At 41.0% G+C, this 20,205-nt stretch overlaps 1 protein-coding gene across 5 annotated transcripts; it reads right to left on the bottom strand.

Annotated features, from left to right (window-relative positions):
* Positions 1–709: 709 nt before the first annotated feature.
* Aptx (aprataxin) lies at positions 710–16,147 on the bottom strand. Of its 5 annotated transcripts, none has more exons than XM_013026630.1 (9): positions 16,072–16,134; positions 13,565–13,681; positions 9,914–10,050; positions 8,468–8,514; positions 8,150–8,236; positions 7,038–7,097; positions 6,076–6,302; positions 2,049–2,152; positions 710–975 (listed from the first exon to the last, which is right to left on the bottom strand). In XM_013026630.1, exons 2-9 carry the CDS (start codon positions 13,597–13,599, stop codon positions 821–823), a joined length of 852 nt encoding a protein of 283 aa, XP_012882084.1. In that variant the 5' UTR covers positions 13,600–13,681; positions 16,072–16,134; the 3' UTR covers positions 710–820. The 5 variants fall into 5 exon arrangements, with proteins under 5 accessions (XP_012882084.1, XP_012882082.1, XP_012882083.1 ...); XM_013026628.1 differs by having other exon boundaries at positions 7,934–8,236; XM_013026629.1 differs by lacking the exon at positions 13,565–13,681 and having other exon boundaries at positions 7,934–8,236; positions 16,072–16,147.
* Positions 16,148–20,205: the final 4,058 nt, after the last annotated feature.

Genomic DNA, 20,205 nt, shown 5'->3' on the forward strand with positions numbered 1-20,205 from the left:
CTCTACCACTTGAGCCACAGCGCCACTTCCGGCTTTTTTCTTTTTGCTTATGTGGTGCTGAGGAATTGAACCCAGGGCCTCAGACACGCAAGGTAAGCGCTCTACCACTGAGCCACCTTACCAGCCCCTCAATCATTTTCATCTTCCTCTTATAAGAAAGGAGATGCCTCAAAAAAAGAAAAAACAGACTTTATTTTCAGACACAAGATTCAAACAGGCAGTGAGAAGACCTGGCTGAAGAACATATTCAATGTACATGACTGCAAGTGTCCTCACCACTGCTGATACATGAAGACACTCTCCATGCACACAACTAGCTGTGTTGCTCACGGAGAAGAACTGATGAGACAGACATTCTGACCTTGGTGACCTTGGATAGAAAGGAGTTGAAGAATCAGAATAAACGAGGCCTTTCCATGGATGGAAGAAGACTACTAGAAACCAGTTTTAAGGTCAAGAACAAGACTTCTCAAGACCTTCAGGATAAACAAGAAATCATTCTAGACACTTCAATCAAAAAGGTGCTCCATGTCTCTGGGGAAAGGAAAAATAGAGGGAACAAAAATATAAAACAACCTCATTTCTGCATTAGATGAGTCAGAGTGTAGTTCTGCTCCCATTAGTCGAGCCTGACATGAGTCCTGGAGATGATGTTCAGGCATGTTCCAGCTACCTTCAAGAATAAAATAAACTTTGTGACCAAAAAAAATAAAATGAAAGTTGCATATTTTAATTGGGGAAGTAGTAGAAGTTCTCAGACAAGCCAGAACAGGTGCCAGCATTTCTCCACATTTGCAGCAGATGTTGGGGCTCTTCAGCATCACTTTATCCAGTGCTTCCTGAGATGCTCTTTCAGCTGCGGAATGGAAGGCAGCAGTTGCTGACACTCATGACAACGAAGGGGCAGCTTCAAGAGCTCAGACGTCCCATCTTCGACAGTCACTCTGCCAGCCTCTTGCACCATTTTGATTATAGCTGCAATCAAAGACAAAAAGTTCAATTCTCAGTATCTCTAGAAACCCAATGTACGATACAAAAAAAGAAAAGAAGACCCTAATCAAAACATCATGTATTCTTAAATCTGATAAGCTTGAGGTTAGTCTTCACATTGAAAAACTGTACTTAAGATTCTAAATCTGATCAACCTACATTTGTAGTAATACAGTCCTTCAATACACACTCCTGGCTACTCTGTCAAGGACCTAATATAAGTGATTTAGTCTTAGTTGGTCTCTGGTAAATAGTAGTAGCTCTACTCATTAACCTCTCTATAGTACTTAAGTTCCACAATGTATATACATGCTTCCTCTACACATAAATAGCCTCCCCCTGTTTGTTAACATTCCTAACATAAAGCAGTTCTCTTTCTCCTACCCAACTGATGCAGAAGAGACAAAAAAAACTGTTTAAACCCTTCTTATCTATAAACTTTCAAATAGTTTGGATATGCTATGTCAAAATATTCATGTATTAAAGGCTTGATCTCCAGCTAGTAGTGCTATTTGGAGAGATAGTAAAAAAAACCTTTAGGAGATATGGCCTTGAAGGTTGTATCTTGTCCTAATTATGTCTCCCTCCCCTCTTTTTCCTTCTCCCTCCCTTCACCTGATCATGATGTTCTGCCTCACCCCAGCCCAGAAACAAGAGCCCAATGGCCATGGACTAAAATCTCTAAAAAGGAAAAGAAAAAAAAAAGGTATATCTTTCCTCTAAGTTGTTTATGTGAGCTATTTTGTCACCATGACAAGTCAGAGTAACACAGACTCCACTAATTTTCATGAAAACCTCTAAGTCCCCTGTTTCTGAAATAAAATACTTCTTGACCCTGACATCCAGCTTACTAGCTCCCTCATGAAGGCCGCTCATATCAAAGTAGCAATCATATTACAATCCAAATATTCCAGTTGCTTTTGACACTGCTATCTTCATAGAAAACACAAAGTTCTGTGTTTTGTTTTTGAGGCCGGGTTTTTAGTTAGCAAACAACTGAATCAAAGTAAAAGAACTGAGAAAAGGAAACAACTATGAAAACCAAGAAATATGGTTACCTTTTGATTCTAGGAAGTATTCAGTATTGAAAGAATTCCAATGTTTTTTGTTTTTAAGGCAAGGAGAATCAAAATCCTGGCTGATCACATGAAGATGTACATGGCTTGTTCAAAATTCAAAAAAAAAAAAGGACCATTAAACTCAATAAAAACCATGGCTTACCCAAAATGTCAATAGTAGAGTATGAGAAGTATGAGTAGAATCGAGTATTAATAGGATGTTCATTAAATACTATTCTTTAATTTAAAAATATTTGTCAGGCACCAGTGGCTCACTCCTGTAATCCTATCAATCTTAGGATCTCAGTTCAAAGCAAGCCTGGGCAGAAAAGTCCAGGAGATTTTTTTTTTTTTGTCCGTCGTGCGGCTTGAACTCAGGGCTTGAACTCGGGACTTGGGCGCTGTCCCTGTGCTCTTCAGCTCAAGGCTAGTGCTCTATCACTTGAGCCACAGTGCCACTTCAGTTTTCTAGTGCCACTTTCAGTTTTCACGGACTTTCCTGCCTGGGCTGGCTTTGAACTGTGATCCTCAGATCTCAGCCTCCTGAGTAGCTAGGCTTACAGGCATGAGCCACCGGCACCCAGCCCAGGAGATTCTTATTTCCAACAACCCACCAAAAAGCTAGAAGTAGAGCTGTGGCTCAAGTGGTAAAGTACTAACCTTCAACACAAAAGCTCAGGGACAGCACCTAGGCCCTGAATTCAAGACCCAGGGCCAGAAAAGTGTGTGTGTGTGTGTGTGTGTGTGTGTAAAGTGTGTGTGTGTGTGTGTGTGTGTTTAATGTGTAAGTTTCCACTAGAAGCTGGGTGTGGTGGCCCATACCCCTAACTCTACAGGGTTTTTAAACTGTCTTTTTTTTTTTTTTTTTGGTCAGTCATGGGGTTTGAACTCTAGGCCTGGGCACTGTCCCTGAGCTCTTCAGCTCAAGGCTAGCACTCTATCACTTGAGGCACAGTGCCACTTCCAGCCTTTTCTGTTTATGTGGTGCTGAGGAATCAAACCCAGGGCCTCCTGCATGCGAGGCAAGCACTCTACCACTGAGCCACCTTCCCAGCCCTATACTGTCTTTATTAACACTAAGTAAAACAATAGCAGCAAAAAGATGAGATGTAATTTCAAGACTTGTTTAAAACATTGTCATTTTTGTGTGTGCTACCAGATATAATGACTTCAGTTTAAATTCTATTTATTACCACTATAAACAATGACTATGTCAACAATATTCATGTAATATGACTATGAAAGAATAATATACTACTAAATTACTGATAAAAGATACACATATGTAAATACATCTATATGTGTATAAAACATATATGCAATATATAAAGAGAGAGAACACATTTGTATTTGTGAGTCTGTTTGAGGGAATTAGAGGTAAGGAAGGGAAACAGAATGTTAGAAGATGAACAATATCAAAATGCATTGCATTTGTGACTGAAGCTAGCAAAAGGAAACTCATTGAAAACTGTTGACTAATAAGGGATAAGAGATGGGGAAAGTGACAGTGAAGTAGGACATCAATCTGATTAAAGCACAGTATGTAAATGTATGAAATACCAAATGAAATTGTTTTGAACAATCAACAAAAACAAGATTGTTAAACAGATCTTGTCTAGTGTACAGGTCCTAATAGGAAGAGAGAAAGCAAAAATATAGAGAGGGTAAAGAAAGATGAATATGGTCAAAATACGCCATGTACACTTGTAAAAATGGAACAATGAAATTTGGGGGGCGGTTCTTGGGTTTTTTAATTGTGAAAATACCATATAGAGGCGTTACAATTACATGGACAAGATAATGAGTACATTTCTTATCAAACATTGTTGCCTCCTTCTTTGTTTCCCCTTCCCATCCCTTTCCATCCCCACCCTTCCCACCCCCAACTCCACCACCACCAACAATGAAATTTGTTGAGATTGGTTTTAGAAAGGATGTTGGGATGAGAGAGTGACAGAGCGTGAGAATGATTAATGTACACTGTGTGCGTAAATGGACATGTCAAAATTAAGCCCTCTTGTACAATTAATTGATGCTAATAAAATTAGAAAAGAGAGAGAAAAAAATGGGAGTGTCAAAGGGAGAGAGGAAGGGAGGGAAGGACAGACAGATATTTCTTTAAATGAGGTCTAACATATATTCACCCTATGGCCTATCAATTCCAATTCTATTTACCCAAGAGCAAATGAAATGAAATATGTCCATATATATACATACATACATAACACATAAATGTCAAAATTATTATACTGACCAGAAAAAAAAAGACTATACACTGTATGATCTCTTTTGTATGAAGCCCTAGAGCCAACCAAAGCAATCTATGCTGAACGAAATCAGAACAATGTTTGGTAGTAAAAAGGGAATGAGAAGAGAGAGGCACATGGGAACTTTCTGGATAATAGACATGTTTTGTATCTTGATCAGTGATAGTGACATGACTATACATACATACATACATACAAATATATATATATATATATATGTCCTAACTGACAAAAAAAATCATACATCTCAGAATGTGTGCATATTACTGCATGCAAATTTTGATGCAAAAAAAAGAATTATTATTTAAAAGGTATAAAGTTTCAGTTCAGGAAGATGATAAAAGTTATGGAAATGATGTCGGGCACTGGTGGCTCACGCCTGTAATCCTAGCTACTCAGGAGACTGAGATCTGAGGATTGCAGTTCAAAGTCAGCCCGAGCAGGAAAGTCCATGAGACTCTTCTCTCCAATAAACCACTAGAAAACCGGAAGTGGTGCTGTGCCTCAAGCGGTAGAGCACTTGCCTTGAGCTGAAGAGCACAAGGACAGTACCTAACCCAGAGTTCAAGCCCCACCACCGACAAAAAAAAAAAAGTTATGGAAATGAATGATTGTATTGTTGCACAATATTGTGTATATACTTAATGGCAATGAACTGAGCATTTAAAAAGCAGGTGAGTAGAGAGATATATTGTCTGTAATCATTTTTTTTTGGGGGGGGTCCAGTTGTGGGGCCTGAACTCTGGGCCTGGACGCTGTCTCTCAGCTCTTCAGCTCAAGGCTAGCGCTCTACCACTTGAGCCTCAGTGCCACTTCCGGCTTTTATTTCTTTTTACTTATGTGGTGCTGAGGAATCGAACCCAGGGCCTCAAGCATGCAAGGCAAGTGCTTTACCACTGAGCCACCTTCCCAGCCCCTATGTCTATAGTTTTAGCACTTGGGAAGCTATGGTGAGAGGATCACTCAAGCCCAGCAAGTTCAAGACCAGCCTGGGAAACATGGCAAGACTTCATCACAAAGCATAGATGATTAGTTAATTATAGAATAGACTAAAATGTAAATTCTACATTGTTTGTTTTACCACGTTTTCCAAAAGCTAGGCATGGGAAGGTATCAGTAGTAAAGCATATGCTTAGCATATAAAAACCCCTAACTCCTAACACACACAAATAAAGCTACAAATTCTGAAATCTGGTCTCATTATGTTCTTGCTTAGATCAAAGGAACTGTGGAGTTTCAGCTTTGCTTGCATTCTTGGAAAAAATTAATCATTCATTCCCAAATTCTTCTGAGTATAAACCAAAGAAAAAGAATCCCTGCACTTTTCTTTCATTTATTCTATGTACTAAGCTGCTCTTACAGAAGCTGTATTTGTTTCTTTAAGAGCAATGGTCCTTAATCATGGTATCTAATAGTCGCTGCTATAATTCCTCATGTGAGGGTAATAAATCAATGTATCTAATAGTAGCTGCTATAATTCCTCATGTGAGGGTAATAAAGATGCTTCATCTAGTTCACACATTAGGCCCTCTAAAGTTTCCATTTAGAGGGAAATAAAGAACCATATAGGATTAAATGACAGACAAGCAGGAACTCAAAGCTCGAAGGCAAGTCAGGCAGAGGAGTGAAAACTTCAGCCCATTTACCCACCTCACAACATCCCATCCTACTCCCTTAGGCCTCAACCTATCCTTATACCCAGTAAATGCAGGCTAGTCAAATGTACAAAAGCAGGAGGCACTAGCACTGCCAAGGCTTACCTCATACTGGGAATGGCATGATAGCCCAGTCGGAAACGAAGTTTGCTGCATCCAGCAAAATCTGAAATCACCTTTTCTCCCACAGTATGCATATGTTTGAGAAGTTCAAGGTGTTCACTGGTCACAGCCTTCAAACTGGAAATGGAGGCCCATGGCAAGACCAGCCAATGATACCGGGCCTTAGGATATTTATCCTTAATCACCACCACCTGCTCATCTTTGTAAACCTGGCAAAAGGGCACAAGAGAAAACATCTACTGAAAATCTTCTGTGGCTTGAGACAGTCATCAAGGTATTTAATTACCATGACAATCCTATGGGAAAAAATTAGCGTCCCAATTTTAAGAAGTGAGAGCATTTAAAACTCAGATAGACTGATAGTGTCTTACACAAGTCACATAGTTACAAAGTGGGAAATCTAGAATTCCAACCCAGATCACATGAACTCGAGTCAAGTTTCCAACCATCAGACTAAACAAAATATGCCCATGATACACAGTACAAAGTAATTCCCAAAGACCTGATGCTAAATTTTCTGCAGACATCAATTCAAATTCATCCGCTCTGTGGAGCTCTAACAGATGTGACCACCTGTTAACCATCAAGAAATTAAAACAGTAACTAAAGGCTCCTCCAAGGATGATGCCCATTAGTCCTAGGGCAATACTAGAGTCATGATACATTATCTAATGCTTCCCTAAAAGGGACATGAGGTATTTTAAATAACGCCCAGAAGTTTAAAAGATTAAAGACATGAAGGATATTTTCTTGGAGAATTTAGCTTTTCTCCAAAACCCATGTTACTATCTTTTTTGCCAATGGCAAAAGCCATCTGTTCTCACAGAATATTGCAGTGAAACAAATCCCACTCAGAACAGTCAATATCCTTTTATTTCATTTGCAATTATGGCCTCTGTGGTGTGGTCATGAAATGTACTTAAATTCCACAATTTTATTCTGACCTGCATTTTAGGGTCTTGCATAGAAATCTTCAAGCCTTGACTCCAGTGGCCCAGTGGTTCCTAAACAAAAAAGGACAAGATAAGCCAGGCACCAGTGACTCATGCCTGTAATCCTAGCTACTCGGGAGGCTAAGATCTGAGGATCATGGTTCAAAGCCAGCAGGAAAGTCCGTGAGATTCTTATCTCCAATAAACCATCAGAAAACCAGAAGTGGCGCTGTGGCTCAAGCAAGTAGCATGCTCCCCTTGAGCTGAAGAGCCCAGAGTTCAAGCCCCATGACCGACAAAAAAAAAAAAGACAAGGTAAGTTGTAAATGTCAATAATTTGAATTTGGTATAGCTACTGTGTGACAATGAAGTCCAACCAAACTTGGAAGTAAAGTTAGTTCTTGAAAATTAAACTACTCTTCTTTAGTTCAACCTATTGCCCTTTAGGACCATGGACCATTGGTACTATCTTCCTATAGTCTGACATGGGTCTGTGGATGGAGGGCAGTAATGCCAGTAACTTATTTTTGGCCCTCTTATGCACCAACCACAATCTGTCCAAGTTCCCACCTTGACATCAGTAGGTGAATTACATGATGTAAGAAAAGTATTCCAGAAAACACTCTGCTAACCTTCTATAGAAACATAAACAACGAACCTATTTTAGTGCTTCTTTTTAAGTACACTGCCATTACTGCCCTGCCTTCCTTCAAGTGGCATACCTTAAAACAAATAAAGAGACATTCACCCAAGTGATGTTCATGCCTCAAACAAGTGACTCTTTCATCATAGTTAACAGCCCTCATTATAGTTAATAACCCCCACACGTGTCTAGACTTTGCAGTGTACACAACAATTAAAGAGTAATTATATCTCATTTAATCCTCTATCAATCATATTACCCTCACCTTTTTGGCAGATGCATCTTTCCCCTTCTTTGGGGGCAGAGGGTATTGGCTGGGGTCAGCAGTCCCAGGTTCCTGCTCTGTCATAGGCTCAGCTTCCTGGGCAACATCTCCTAAGGAATTGCTGTTGCCTGACCTCTTTCTCTTCCTGTGTGCTCCTAGGCCAGAGCTCTTTGCCTCTTCCTCAAACTCTACAATATATGGATAAAGTTCATTCACCATATAGAGAACCTGGCCAGGTTGCAGCTTCATCTCTTGGTCCTTCCCAATTATGACTGAGTCAATGCTGGTGGGATTGACCCCTACCTATGGAATAATCAGAAAATAATTATAATAGTAGTAACATCATTAGTAATATAGTCACTGCTATGTCAGCCACTTACTATGTGCCAATAATTCTGTTTAATGTTCATCTAAACTACTCAGTCACTTCCATATGCCAGAGAAGCCTTGATTGATTGGCATTACCATTCTAAAGGAAATCCCCCAAGAAACCCATCAAGGATAAAACAGAAATCCAAGTTACAATACGCATACCTGCTTTACCTTGACATATCCCTTGTTACACTCTGCTTTCAACTGTACTGAAAGAGATTAAAGAAAAAAATAACACAAATGCAACAAAAACCAGGCAGGTACTTGCTTCTATTTTCCCCAGAGGATAATGAAGTCTTAGTACAGAAGGCAGTGGGACAGATGAGCAACTGCCTGATCTGCAGGTGGCTGGGTCTTTAAATCCCACCAGCTTTAAGAGCTACAAATCCCTTTCATAAAATATCTACTGGTCTGTGTGCTGTCTCAGCTATTGCTAATGTCCTATGAACCAGCTACAATGCATTCCTACGCATTTCCCTTTGCCGGAACCCTTGGTTCTCCTGGATCACACACCCTGACAACAGAAAAAATCTAAGCTCTTAGTGTAAGATCCTTAAAAAAACTTCCAAGGGCAGGAGTATAGCTCACTGGTAGTGCTTATCTAGTATGTTCAAGGCCCTAGATTTGATCCCCAAATCAAAACCACAACAATCAAAAGAAAAAAAAATCAGATGCTTTCAACAGAGAAAAAGGTAAAAGTATGTTCATGGAAAACAAAAGGAAGTTCAGCTAGCATTGAAATGGAAAGATTATTCTAGAAAGAGATTGCAGAGATGACAAATATTCTTGAGCATGTTTGAAAACAGGTAACATTAAGCACTCATGTTCACATAAGTGAATAAAGTACGAGGTTGAGATAGGGAACCAGAAGACATACCATAGCTGTACACCAGATTGAAAAGGCAAAGGACTTGCTCCCACCCACAAATGTCCCTGCAGTGAGGAGGGGGACAGAAACAGTGGCTACTTTAGTAGCTTGGACCTAACCTACTCAAACATAGCTTTTCTTCCCTGCATATGGACTAAATCACAAAGAAAGTGTATTATCAGTGCAGATGACAATTGTCTAAGTCTAGAATGCTTAGGAGTATAGGATCACACTGCAGGCAGCAGTGCATAAGCCATAAGTTTATGAAGGGGGGGGGGGGCGAGGTAAATAGTAAGGCTTTTTCCTAAGTGCATAAACCTCATGGAAGACGAAGTCTATTTATAAAATAGTATTCTTTGTGTGAGACAAGATTTCTCAGATACAATTCCATCTGAATACGCTAGAATTTATCTGCCTTGCTGCCAAAAGCACAATCTCCTGGGAAAGCAAGATGCAGGACTCAAATCCACCATCCTATTGTAACAGAACAGATCTTGCCTGCTCACCCCTTCATCCTACCCTGCCTTGAATGTTACCACATTGGGTGGGTAGAATCAAGAATGAAAAAGGCCTGGTGTTAGCTAAAAAAGCTTAGTTCCTGAGGCATTTGGGTGAGTGATCAAGGGGTAGGGGAGGGAATACAATAGGTTTTGCATCAAGAACACCCAGGAAAAGTGTACTTCTTATCACTATTTCCTAGATACAAACATGATAATCTTCAAATTCTTATAGTTAGTTACCTTGCTGTCGAGAACATTTCTTATCAGTGATTTTGGTCTCTGGGCTGCGCCCAAGCACGACTGTTTCTAAATGTGGAAGTTTGATTCGATGCTGCTGGCTGTCCTGTCTCACCAACCAGCACACCCGCATCATCACTCTGAGAGACAAAAGTAGAGAAACACTGAAATGCCCAATATGTTAGTTTTATTTTTACTATAACCAGTCCTCCAGGCCATACTCCATCACTACCATACATGTGATTTCTCAGCTGTTCATCAAAGTAAGTGACTCACATGCCAAGTCTCAATCTTACCTATAAATCTGTCAGGACAGGACTCAAGAGGCTGCTGTGAGGATTAAATTAGGTAATGTATTTACCTCACTGCCTCAATCACCCTAACCTAAAATTAGCTATACATTTACTGATATACTGTGTGTGCTGAACATTTGGCTATATTCTGAGGTTCCATCAGAGATGAATAAACATTGTTCCTGTGCTTGAAGAGCCTGCGGTACAGTGAGGCTTACAGACACATACCAATTATCGCAACATAAAGTAGTATGCACTATAAATGTTGAAATGCAGCATGAGCCCAGTGAGAGGACTGAGGATTAAAAAAAGACTTCATGAAGAACAGATTAAGTTTATGCAGAGTTTTAAAGGATAGAATGTCAGAGTGATGATATCCTTCCATTTTTACATTATCTATGTGTGCTAGCTTCCCTTTCTTTCCTTTTTGGTTTTGTTGGATTTTTGGTTGAGGGAGGGGAGTGTTAGGGGAGGGAATCTTCTGGTTCTTACTTTTGATGGTACTGAACACTGAACTCATGGCTTTGCACTTGCTAAAAGGACAGACATTATGCCTCTTAAGCTATCTCCCAGCCCTTTTTGTCGTCATTCTTTTTCAGAGATATATATACTCTGGCTGGCCTGGACCATGAAGTTCCTATTTAAGCTTCCCATGTACTTAGGAAGACAGGCATGCACTGCTGCATCCAGCTATTGATTGAAATAAGTTCTCATGTTTAAGGCCTGGGCTGGCCTTGAGCTGTGAGTCTCCTAATCTCTACCTCCTGAATAGCTGGGATTACAAAGGTGAGCCACCAGTATACAGCATAGTTTTCCTTTCTTTTTTTTTTTTTGGGGGGTCCGGTCATGGTGCCTGAACTCTGGGCCCGGGCGCTGTCCCTCAGCTCTTCAGCTCAAGGCTAGCGCTCTACCACTTGAGCCTCAGTGCCACTTCTGGGTTTTTTCTTTTTGTTTATGTGGTGCTGAGGAATTGAACCCAGGGCCTCATGCATGCAAGGCAAGCGCTCTACCACTGAGCCAACTTCCCAGCCCCAGTTTTCCTTTCTTAATTAAAGTAATTTACTGATATTTTAACAATTTTTTATTCCCCACTCACAATAAATATGCAAATCTATAATTTCTAAAGTGTGATTATGACATCTTTGTATAATGTACAATCTACACAAGAATAAAGGGGCTGATGCTCTTTTGAAAAAACAACTTTTATAGGCAGATATTAGAATAGAAAGAAACAAGAAATTCAGAGGCAATATGAGGCCTGAAAAATCAGAAGCAAAGGAGAAAAAAGAACAGTCAAGAGAAATCTGGAGGATAGATTTAATTTCTAATGATATTTTGAAAATAACAAAAGTATAAAGGGAGGCAGTAAAGATTTCTAAGTTGGAAGATGGCTACTAACCACAATAAGGATACAAAGGAAGACGATATTTAGGGATGGAGTAAAGGTAAAGAAGGTCCACAAATTGGTTTGCATGGCCTGTGGAATATCCAAAAGTCAAGCTAGGATATATAGATATTAAATTCAGGAGAGAGGAACACATATATTTGAAAAGTATATTGATACTTTTCATAGTATACTGATACTTGTCATAAAAGTTGAGTCAAAGAAAGAATAGCCCAATGTGTTAGTTTTATTGTTACAACAACCTAAAGAGAGAAATTACTTTCATAAAAGGGCAGAAAAGCTGATAATATGGTAGACAGAAAGCAGGGCAGAGCAAAAGCAGTAAGGAGCCCCTAAGGACACAACCCTAGTGACCTACTTCCTCCAACCAGGCTCCACCCTGGCTCCACCCTCTACAGTTCCACCACTTCCCAACAGTCTATTCAAGGTTTGAATCCAGCAGTAGATGAACAATTCATTAGATCAGACCTAATTGTTTCTGGAAGCACCCACATAGACACACCCAGACACGTCCATCACTCATCTGAGTGCTTCTTAATCCAACATCAGAAAGAAGCAGAAACTGGCACCAAGGCTCACACCTCTAATCCTAGCTTCTCAAAATGTTGAGACCTGAGGATTGTGGTTTGAAATCAATCCAGGCAGGAAAGTCTGTAAGACTCTTATCTCCAATTTCCACCAAAAAGCTGTGACTCAAACAGTAGAGCACTAATGTTGAGCAAAAAGCTCAGGGCCAACTGGGAGAGAGCAAGTGAAGGGGTAAAACTGTCCAAAAAGAAATATACTCTACCTGATTTATATAACTGCAATGTTTATATAACTAACCTTAACTAACCTCTGTACATCACCTTTATAAAAACAATTTTTAAAAGGTTCACATACACTGGGACATGATAAATTATAAAGGACTCTATATATTCACACACAGTGAGACCAGGAAGACACTCTCAGGAGAGGAACAAAATGGTGCAATGCCTATGTGCCTCTGATCATACAAAATAATATTTACAAAATGTACTCCAGGAAACAGAAACAAGGTTTTTCATTTGTTTTAATTAAAAAAAAAAAAAAGCGGGAGGCTGGGAAGAGATGTGAAGGGTAAACAAAGGAGGAGGCTGCAATGCTTGATAAGAAATATACGCATTATCCTGCCCATGTAATTGTAACCCCTCTGTACAGTATGTTCACAAAAAAAATAAAATGAAAAAAAAAAAAGCGAGGGCTGGGAAGGTGGCTCAGTGGTAAAGCACTTGCCTTGTATGCGTGAGGCCCTGGGTTCGATTCCTCAGCACCACATAAGCAAAAAGAAAAAAGCTGGAAGTGGCGCTGTGACTCAAGTGGTAGAGCGCTAGCCTTGAGCTGAAGAGCTGAGGGACAGCGTCCAGGCCCAGAGTTCAGGCCCCACAACCGGACCCAAAAAAGAAAAAAAAAAAAAAAGCGATGGGCTGGGAATGTGGCTTAATGGTAAGAGTACTTGTCTAAATGGTAAGAGTACTTGTCTAAAAAAAAAAAAAAAAAAGAGTACCTGTCTAGCATGCATGAAGCCCTGGGTTCCATTCCTCAGCACCACATAAACAGAAAAAAGCCGGAAATGGTGCTATGGCTCAAGTGGTAGAGTGCTAGCCTTGGGCAAAAAAAAAGCCCAGGGACAGTGCTCAGATCCTGAGTTCAAGTCCCAGGACTGGCAATAAATAAATATTCACAGAAAACAACAAACTCAGGACCTGAATACGCACATGTGTGTGCACACACGTGCACACACGCGCGCGCACACACATTCAACTAGCTAAAAAGCTGAGATTTAATATAATCATTATAAGACAATTGCCAGGTTTTGAGCTTCAGAATAAAATTAAAGACTAAAGTCACAGAACGTTTTTTGTCAACAACTGTATATGAACACACATTAATAGAAACATTAATATAATGTAGGTCAGAAAAATTCAAAGGGCATACAGCAAGTCTCTGGGAAGGAGCTGTCGCAAGAACATGAAGAATTATTTGTAGGGGTGAAGCTGTAACTCAAGTGATAGTGTGTCCATCTGTACAAGGCCCTGGGTTCAATCCTCAGTACTGGAAAAAAAGGAAGAAAAAAAAAGACAGCTGTAAATCTAAAATCTTAAACCTGGACCCTATATGATAATGATACTATAAGCAAGTCCTATTTTGAAATATTGCATTTTCAAGGTCTATTTTTTATATTTGCTGTAATTGATAAATAAGCAGGTGATGGACTAAGAAGTAAGAAATGTCTTCAATGGGAATGGAAGGAAAAAAGTCATGTGGTAACTAATGACTCCTATTGACAATTAAAAAAAGAAAAATCCAGCAGGAAGGCAGAAGGCAAAGATAGGGAGGAATCCAATGGACAGCTGGAATTATGGTCGGCCCTTGAAGGGTAACTATCTCTTCGGCTCATACTCAACTAATACATAACCAAACATTATATTCCCTCAAAGTTCTGAAGTTAGATGTTGCTATTCATTAATCCCTAAAAATACATACTAATATATACTCAACCATTATACATAATACATACTAATACATACTCAACTATTCCCTCAAAGTTCTGAAGTTAGATGTTACTATTAACTAATCTATAAGAAGTTGACAGTTATTGAACAATGCTTACATAACTAATCTTAAACAGTAGTTTGGCTCAGTTTAGCCTCCAGACTCAACTTCCCAAATCAAAGGGTTTTAGAAAATTGGGAACTCAGGATTTTTCTGAATCTCCAATTCAGTCCCTCCAGTAAAACTCAATGAACTGCAAGCTATTTGACAGTAAAAGTCATGCCTATTTTTGCTTATCAATTTGCCTCTAACATTCAATGCAATATTTGGCATATAGCAAGCATATAATATTTACAAGTGAATAATGATTGAACACCCTATCCAGGTTCTCCTCCTTTTCTTCAACTTGCTCCTCTTCTTATGGTAGAATCCTCAAAGAAAGGAGGTGAGCATTCTACTATCCTCTACTTTTTAAGCTAAATTTTCATTTTAAAGCTCTATACTTTTCACTGCAAAGTTGTGGGAATTTCTCAGAAAGAAAATTTTGATTGTGTTGTTAAGAGGATTACATCTTAAGTGATTTGACAGGCCATCCAAGGCCAAAAGTGTGGAGCACTATTGTCTAACAGAATTTTCTGCAATGATGGAAACCTTCTATTCTACCCTATGCAGTAAGTTGGCCCCTATATGACAGCTAAGCATCGAAAGTGTAACTAATAAAACAAGGAACTGAATATTTCACTTTAGATTTCTTTCCTTCCACTTAAAGTTAAGAAACTGTATGTGGCTGAGAACGGTTATGTGGGAAGCCAGAGAGAAGCCAGTTAGAAGACCATGATATTTCAGGTGAAAGATGATGAAGCCTAATAAAGTAGGACAACACAGTCATCCTCCTTATCCACAGTTTCTCTTTCCATGGTTTCAGTTACCCACAGTCAACCATGATCTAAAAATATTAAACATTAAACATAAAACTCAAGAAGTAAGCAATTCATGATTTAGATAACTTTTTTAATATATTGTGATTTTTGTTATTAAGCTTATTTATAAATATCTTCATAGACATGTATATTTAGGGAAAAACTACAGATTTTAGTATGTTCTAGGTTTCAATCATTCACAATGTATCCCTCATAGTAAGCAAATATTGCAGTAGAGGCAGACTAAAGAGCACAGATTTAGCTGGTAAAACTAATCAGGACTTAGTGATAGATAAAGTAAGTGCAAGGAAGATTGTTGAGTTCAGCCTCAGGTCTCTGAATTTCAACTGTCTGCTGGGTAGTCAGCTGTGACAAGTTATTTAAAGTCAGCACTAATGTCATTTCTGTGAATAGGATTAAAGCAGAAGCTGCAGACTTGTATGAAGATCTTTCCAAAGTCATTACTGGGCAACTAAATGAAAGGGCATAAATCTACATTGTCTCCCCCACAAGGACAACTCCTGACTTCAGAGTTCTATAAAATCACCAATAGAAGTCAAATTTCCAAAAGACTCCAAACGTGGGCCCCATAATTCCACACAAATACACACACACACACACACACACACACACACTTTATTATCTATCACTGGTCTGTCTGGGAAAAGGCTTGCTTCTCGAAGGCCTGCGGAAGCTGCGAGGGGTGAGCTCTCAGGAGGGTTCTGCCTTCTCGGGAAGGCCGTGCCCTCTTTGGTTAGACAGTGCTGGCCATCTTTTTTCTGCTTGTGTGGCTAACAGCTCGTTCCTGGTGTCGGAAACACGCGGGAACAGACACGAAACGAGGCCGAGACGCGCGTGGCCGTCTAACACGCTCGCGGGAGCAGGAGGGGAGGCTGGAGCAAGGCTTGTGGCGAGACAACCTCCGAGGAGTCGCTTAAGGTTTACCGCTCACGGCTGGCAGCCGCTCGGGCCTAAAACCCGCACGCGCCTCCGACCCCGCCGGCGGACGAGGCGGGCCGACCGCGTTACCTCCAGTGGACGGGAAACAACGCGCTCACGACACTCCGTCCGTCCGTCCCTCGCCGCTTCCGGCGCTGCGTGATGGCATCACAAGACGCCCGAGCGCAATCAGTGACGCCAGAACTGCCTCTCCGGGGATTGGCTGAGAGGGATCGCCCGATGCCCGGATGTAAAAGCGCCGGCCCAGCTAGTCCGACCGCGGCCCCCGGCGTGGTTTCTGGATGACGCTCTCTGGGGAGATCTCTAAGAACAGGTCTCTGCCTTGAGGTCGCTGCTCCGCCTCTGTCTCTGCCTCCGTCTTTGAGTTGGGAGGGACTGCAGGCAGCAGTCTCCTCTGTGGCCTTTCTACACGGTCGTGCATCCCTTTGTCACCCTCGTAAAAAGTAGCTCGCTGTATTCAAGGCCCTTTGAAGCTGCAGGCTGAAGTATGGCCACCCCTTCCTAAACTGCAGCCTGCAGGCCGAGGGCGGTGGAGAGGAGAGAGTCAGAAGGGCACCTAGTACGAGTTTTGTTTTTCCTGCTTATGTAAGTGAATTGCGTGGAAATTGGGGAGTAGAAGAGCAGGAGCTGGAATGAGATGCTTGTACTGGTTTTTACAGCTGTTTCAGGATGTTCCCTAACAGTCATGTACTGCAAATTACTCAGAGGCATTTTGGCAGATGAAAGGATTTCTAAATTCCTATCTGGTGAGGGAAAGCATAATATACAATTTTACTCAAACGCAATGGGAACTGGGCCTTAAGAAGTCTCTTTTTTCACTGGGAGAGAGGGGTGACATTGTCCAAAAAGAGATGTACACTTTACCTGACTTACGTAACTGTAAACCCTCTATACATCACCTTTATAATAGTTCTTAAAAATACTAAAATCCTTCCCCCCACACCCCTTTGGTGCTGGTACTAGGGTTTTTAGGCCTAGATACCATCCCTTAGCTTTTTCACTCAAAGCTGGTGCTCTTAACACTTGAGCCAGAGCTCCTCTTTGGGCGTTTTGCTGGTTAATTAAAGAGTCTCCCAGACTTTCCCCGGGTGGCTTTGAACCTCAGTCCTCAGATCTTGAGATGCTATCCTCAGACCACAGGTGGTGTGAGCCACCTGTGTCCAGCTCCCTCCTTTAAAAAAAAAAATATTACTTATTTGAGACAGAGTCTCAGTAGGTAGTCCAGAAAAACCTGCTATTCACTATGATAGCCCATACTGACCTTCTCCACTTAATCATTTTGGGTTGGCTTCCTGAGTGCTGTGATTACAGACATACACCACCATACACAGCTTTAGAAGTCCCATTGCTTGATCAAAGTGGAATATTGTTTTCTTCCACAGAAAAGCAAATTCGACTGTGTACTTACGACAATGAAGGTATCAGAGCTGGAAAGAGGAAGGGAAGCTCCTCCAGAAAATAAGGAAGAGAGACTTCCTTTTTTGTTAGCAAAGAAGATACATGATTATGTTTGGTTCATACTAGGAAGTAGAGAAACACAGGAAGCCTCTTAGCAGCTATTGCAAGACTCAAGACGAGAGAATGTGGTTTCAAGTGCTAGAGATAAAAAGAGGCAGCTCTGATGGCCTAACCTGTTTTTTTGTTCCCTCAGAACTAAGCTTTTTAGCCTCTGCTTCTACTGCCTTGCTTTGTGTGTCTTGCAGCTAAGAACTGTGAGATTGGCAGATTTTCTTTTTAATATGGCCAGCTGATTAGGTCTAGCCCATGTCTATAGTGTAGTGGCCAGAAAAGCAAGGTCTTTCTTGGGACACTGCATGGTTAAGGACGTGACAAGCAATTAAGACTTCTACCTATTCCATATTGTTGTATGCCTAATCTCCAGAACTTTTTCAGCTTGCAAAACAAAGTCAGATGAACAATTCCTAATTACCACCTCCTTAACCTGATCTAAGTGAAATCATACAGTATTTATCTTTTTGTGACTGGTTTATTTCATAGTATAAAGTCCTCAGCTGGGCGCTGGTGGCTCACGCCTGTAATCCTAGCTACTCAGGAGGCTGAGAGCTGAGGGTCGTGGTTCAAAGCCAGCCCAGGCAAGAAAGACTGTGAGACTCCTATCTCCAATAAACCACCAGGAAAGTGGAAGTGGTGCTGTATCTCAAGTGGTAGAACGCTCACCTTGAGCTGAAGAGCTGAGGGACAGCGCCCAAGCCTAGAGTTCAAGCCCCACGACCGACCAAAAAAAAAAAAAAAAAAGTCCTCAAGTTTCATCTCATTGAAGTATGTGTTAGAACTCCTTTTTTCTTTTTCTTTTTTTTTTTTTGGGGGGGGGGGGCCGGTCATGGGGCCTGCACTCTGGGCCTGGGCGCTGTTCCTCAGCTCTTCAGCTCAAGGCTAGCGCTCTACCACTTGAGCCACAGTGCCACTTCCGGCTTTTTTTCTTTTTGCTTATGTGATACTGAGGAATCGAACCCAGGGCCTCATGCATGCAAGGCAAGCGCTCTACCACTGAGCCACCTTCCCAGCCCTCCTTTTTTCTTTTACTTATTTTGCTTTTGCAGAAACTACAGTTAAAACTCAGGACCTTGCACTTGCTAAGACCCTACCACTCTAAGCCATGCTTCCAGTCCCTTTTGTTTTGGTTATTTTTTAGATAGGGTCTCACTTTTTGCCCAGGTTAGTTTGTAGAGCAATCCACTACTTATGCTTTCCATGATGGGTTGACAGATCATGTTCAGCTTTCTCTGTTGAAACAGGGCCTCATGAACTTTGTTTTTTCTTAATTAGATTACGTGTTTACATAAATTTCACAGTATTGTGGGTTAGTGATATTTACTTAAAGTCACATAACATTTTAACCTTCTCGAGGCACATTGTCATTATCAGCCTCATGAACTTTTGCCTGGATGTGAGCCACTGCACTCAGCTAGAACTTCCTTTTAAAAGATGAATAATATCCATTGTGGGTTTGGAGGTGTGGCTCAGTTGGTAGAAAGCCAGCCAGTGAGAAGAAGTGTCAGATACAGAGTTCAAATCTCGGTCGCAGACCTAAAAAAAGAAAAAGAAAAGAAAAATATAACATTGCATGTGCGCCATATTTGATACATTTATCCATTGATGGGTTGTGTGATACTTTCCTCACACTGTGACCTGATAAACAAGGCCAGCCTGAGCTATGTGGCAAGATGCTGTCTCAAAAAACAAGACCTGGGCTGGGAATGTGGCTTAGTGGTAGAGTGCTTGCCTAGCATGCAAGAAGCCCTAGGTTCCATTCCTCAGTACCACATACACAGAAAAAGCCGGAAGTAGAGCTGTAGTTCAAGTGATAGAGTGCTAGCCTTGAGCCCAGAGAGGCTCAGGGACAGTGCCCAGGCTGAGTTTAAGCCCAAGACTGGCAAAAATAAAAACTAAAACCAAACAAACAAAGCATGACACTGGTGGTTCATACCTATAATGCTAACTAATCAGGAGGCTGAGGATCACCATTCTTGCAGGAAAATCCATGAGAATCTTATCTCCAATAAACTACCAAAAAAGCTGGAAGTGGAGTTGTGGCTGAAGTGGTAAAGCTCCAGCCTTAAGCAAAAGAAACTCAAGAGACAGCACCCAGGCCCTGAATTCAAGCCCCAAGACCAGCACAATTTTTTTTTTATCCCCCTCCTCCAGCACAATTTTTTTTAAAACAGGAACTGAGAATATAATAAGAAGCCTACCTAAACCAACAAGCCAGGAGTGGTTGTACATGCTTGTAATCCAAGCTATGCAGGAGCAGAAGGAGGAGGAGGGTCTCTAAGGCTGGTTATAGACAAAAATCTATCTGAAAAAAAAAGCAAAAATAAGCAAAATAAGAGCTACAGACATGGCTCAAATGGTAGAGTGCCTGCCTAGCAAGTTTAATGCCCTTAGTTCAAATCCCAGTACTACCAAAACAGAACGAAAAAAAAAGCCTGCACACTAATCCTGTGCTGCCTTCCTCCCGTCCCTGTCTTGCTTCTTCACTAGTCTCCTACTACTGCTTGGAATCATCCCTAAATAAAAATCTCATGTGAGTGTCTGTTTCTGGGGGAATCGAATCTGAGGCTCTTCTGACCATGTTCTAATGACTTCATTTCTTTTTTATTGGTCCAGTCATGGGGCCTGAACTCTGGGCCTGGGCGCTGTCCCTCAGCTCTTCAGCTCAAGGCTAGCGCTCTACCACTTGAG

This window comes from Dipodomys ordii, unplaced genomic scaffold, assembly GCF_000151885.1.
Source record: "Dipodomys ordii isolate 6190 unplaced genomic scaffold, Dord_2.0 Scaffold95, whole genome shotgun sequence".
Taxonomy (NCBI): domain Eukaryota; kingdom Metazoa; phylum Chordata; class Mammalia; order Rodentia; family Heteromyidae; genus Dipodomys; species Dipodomys ordii.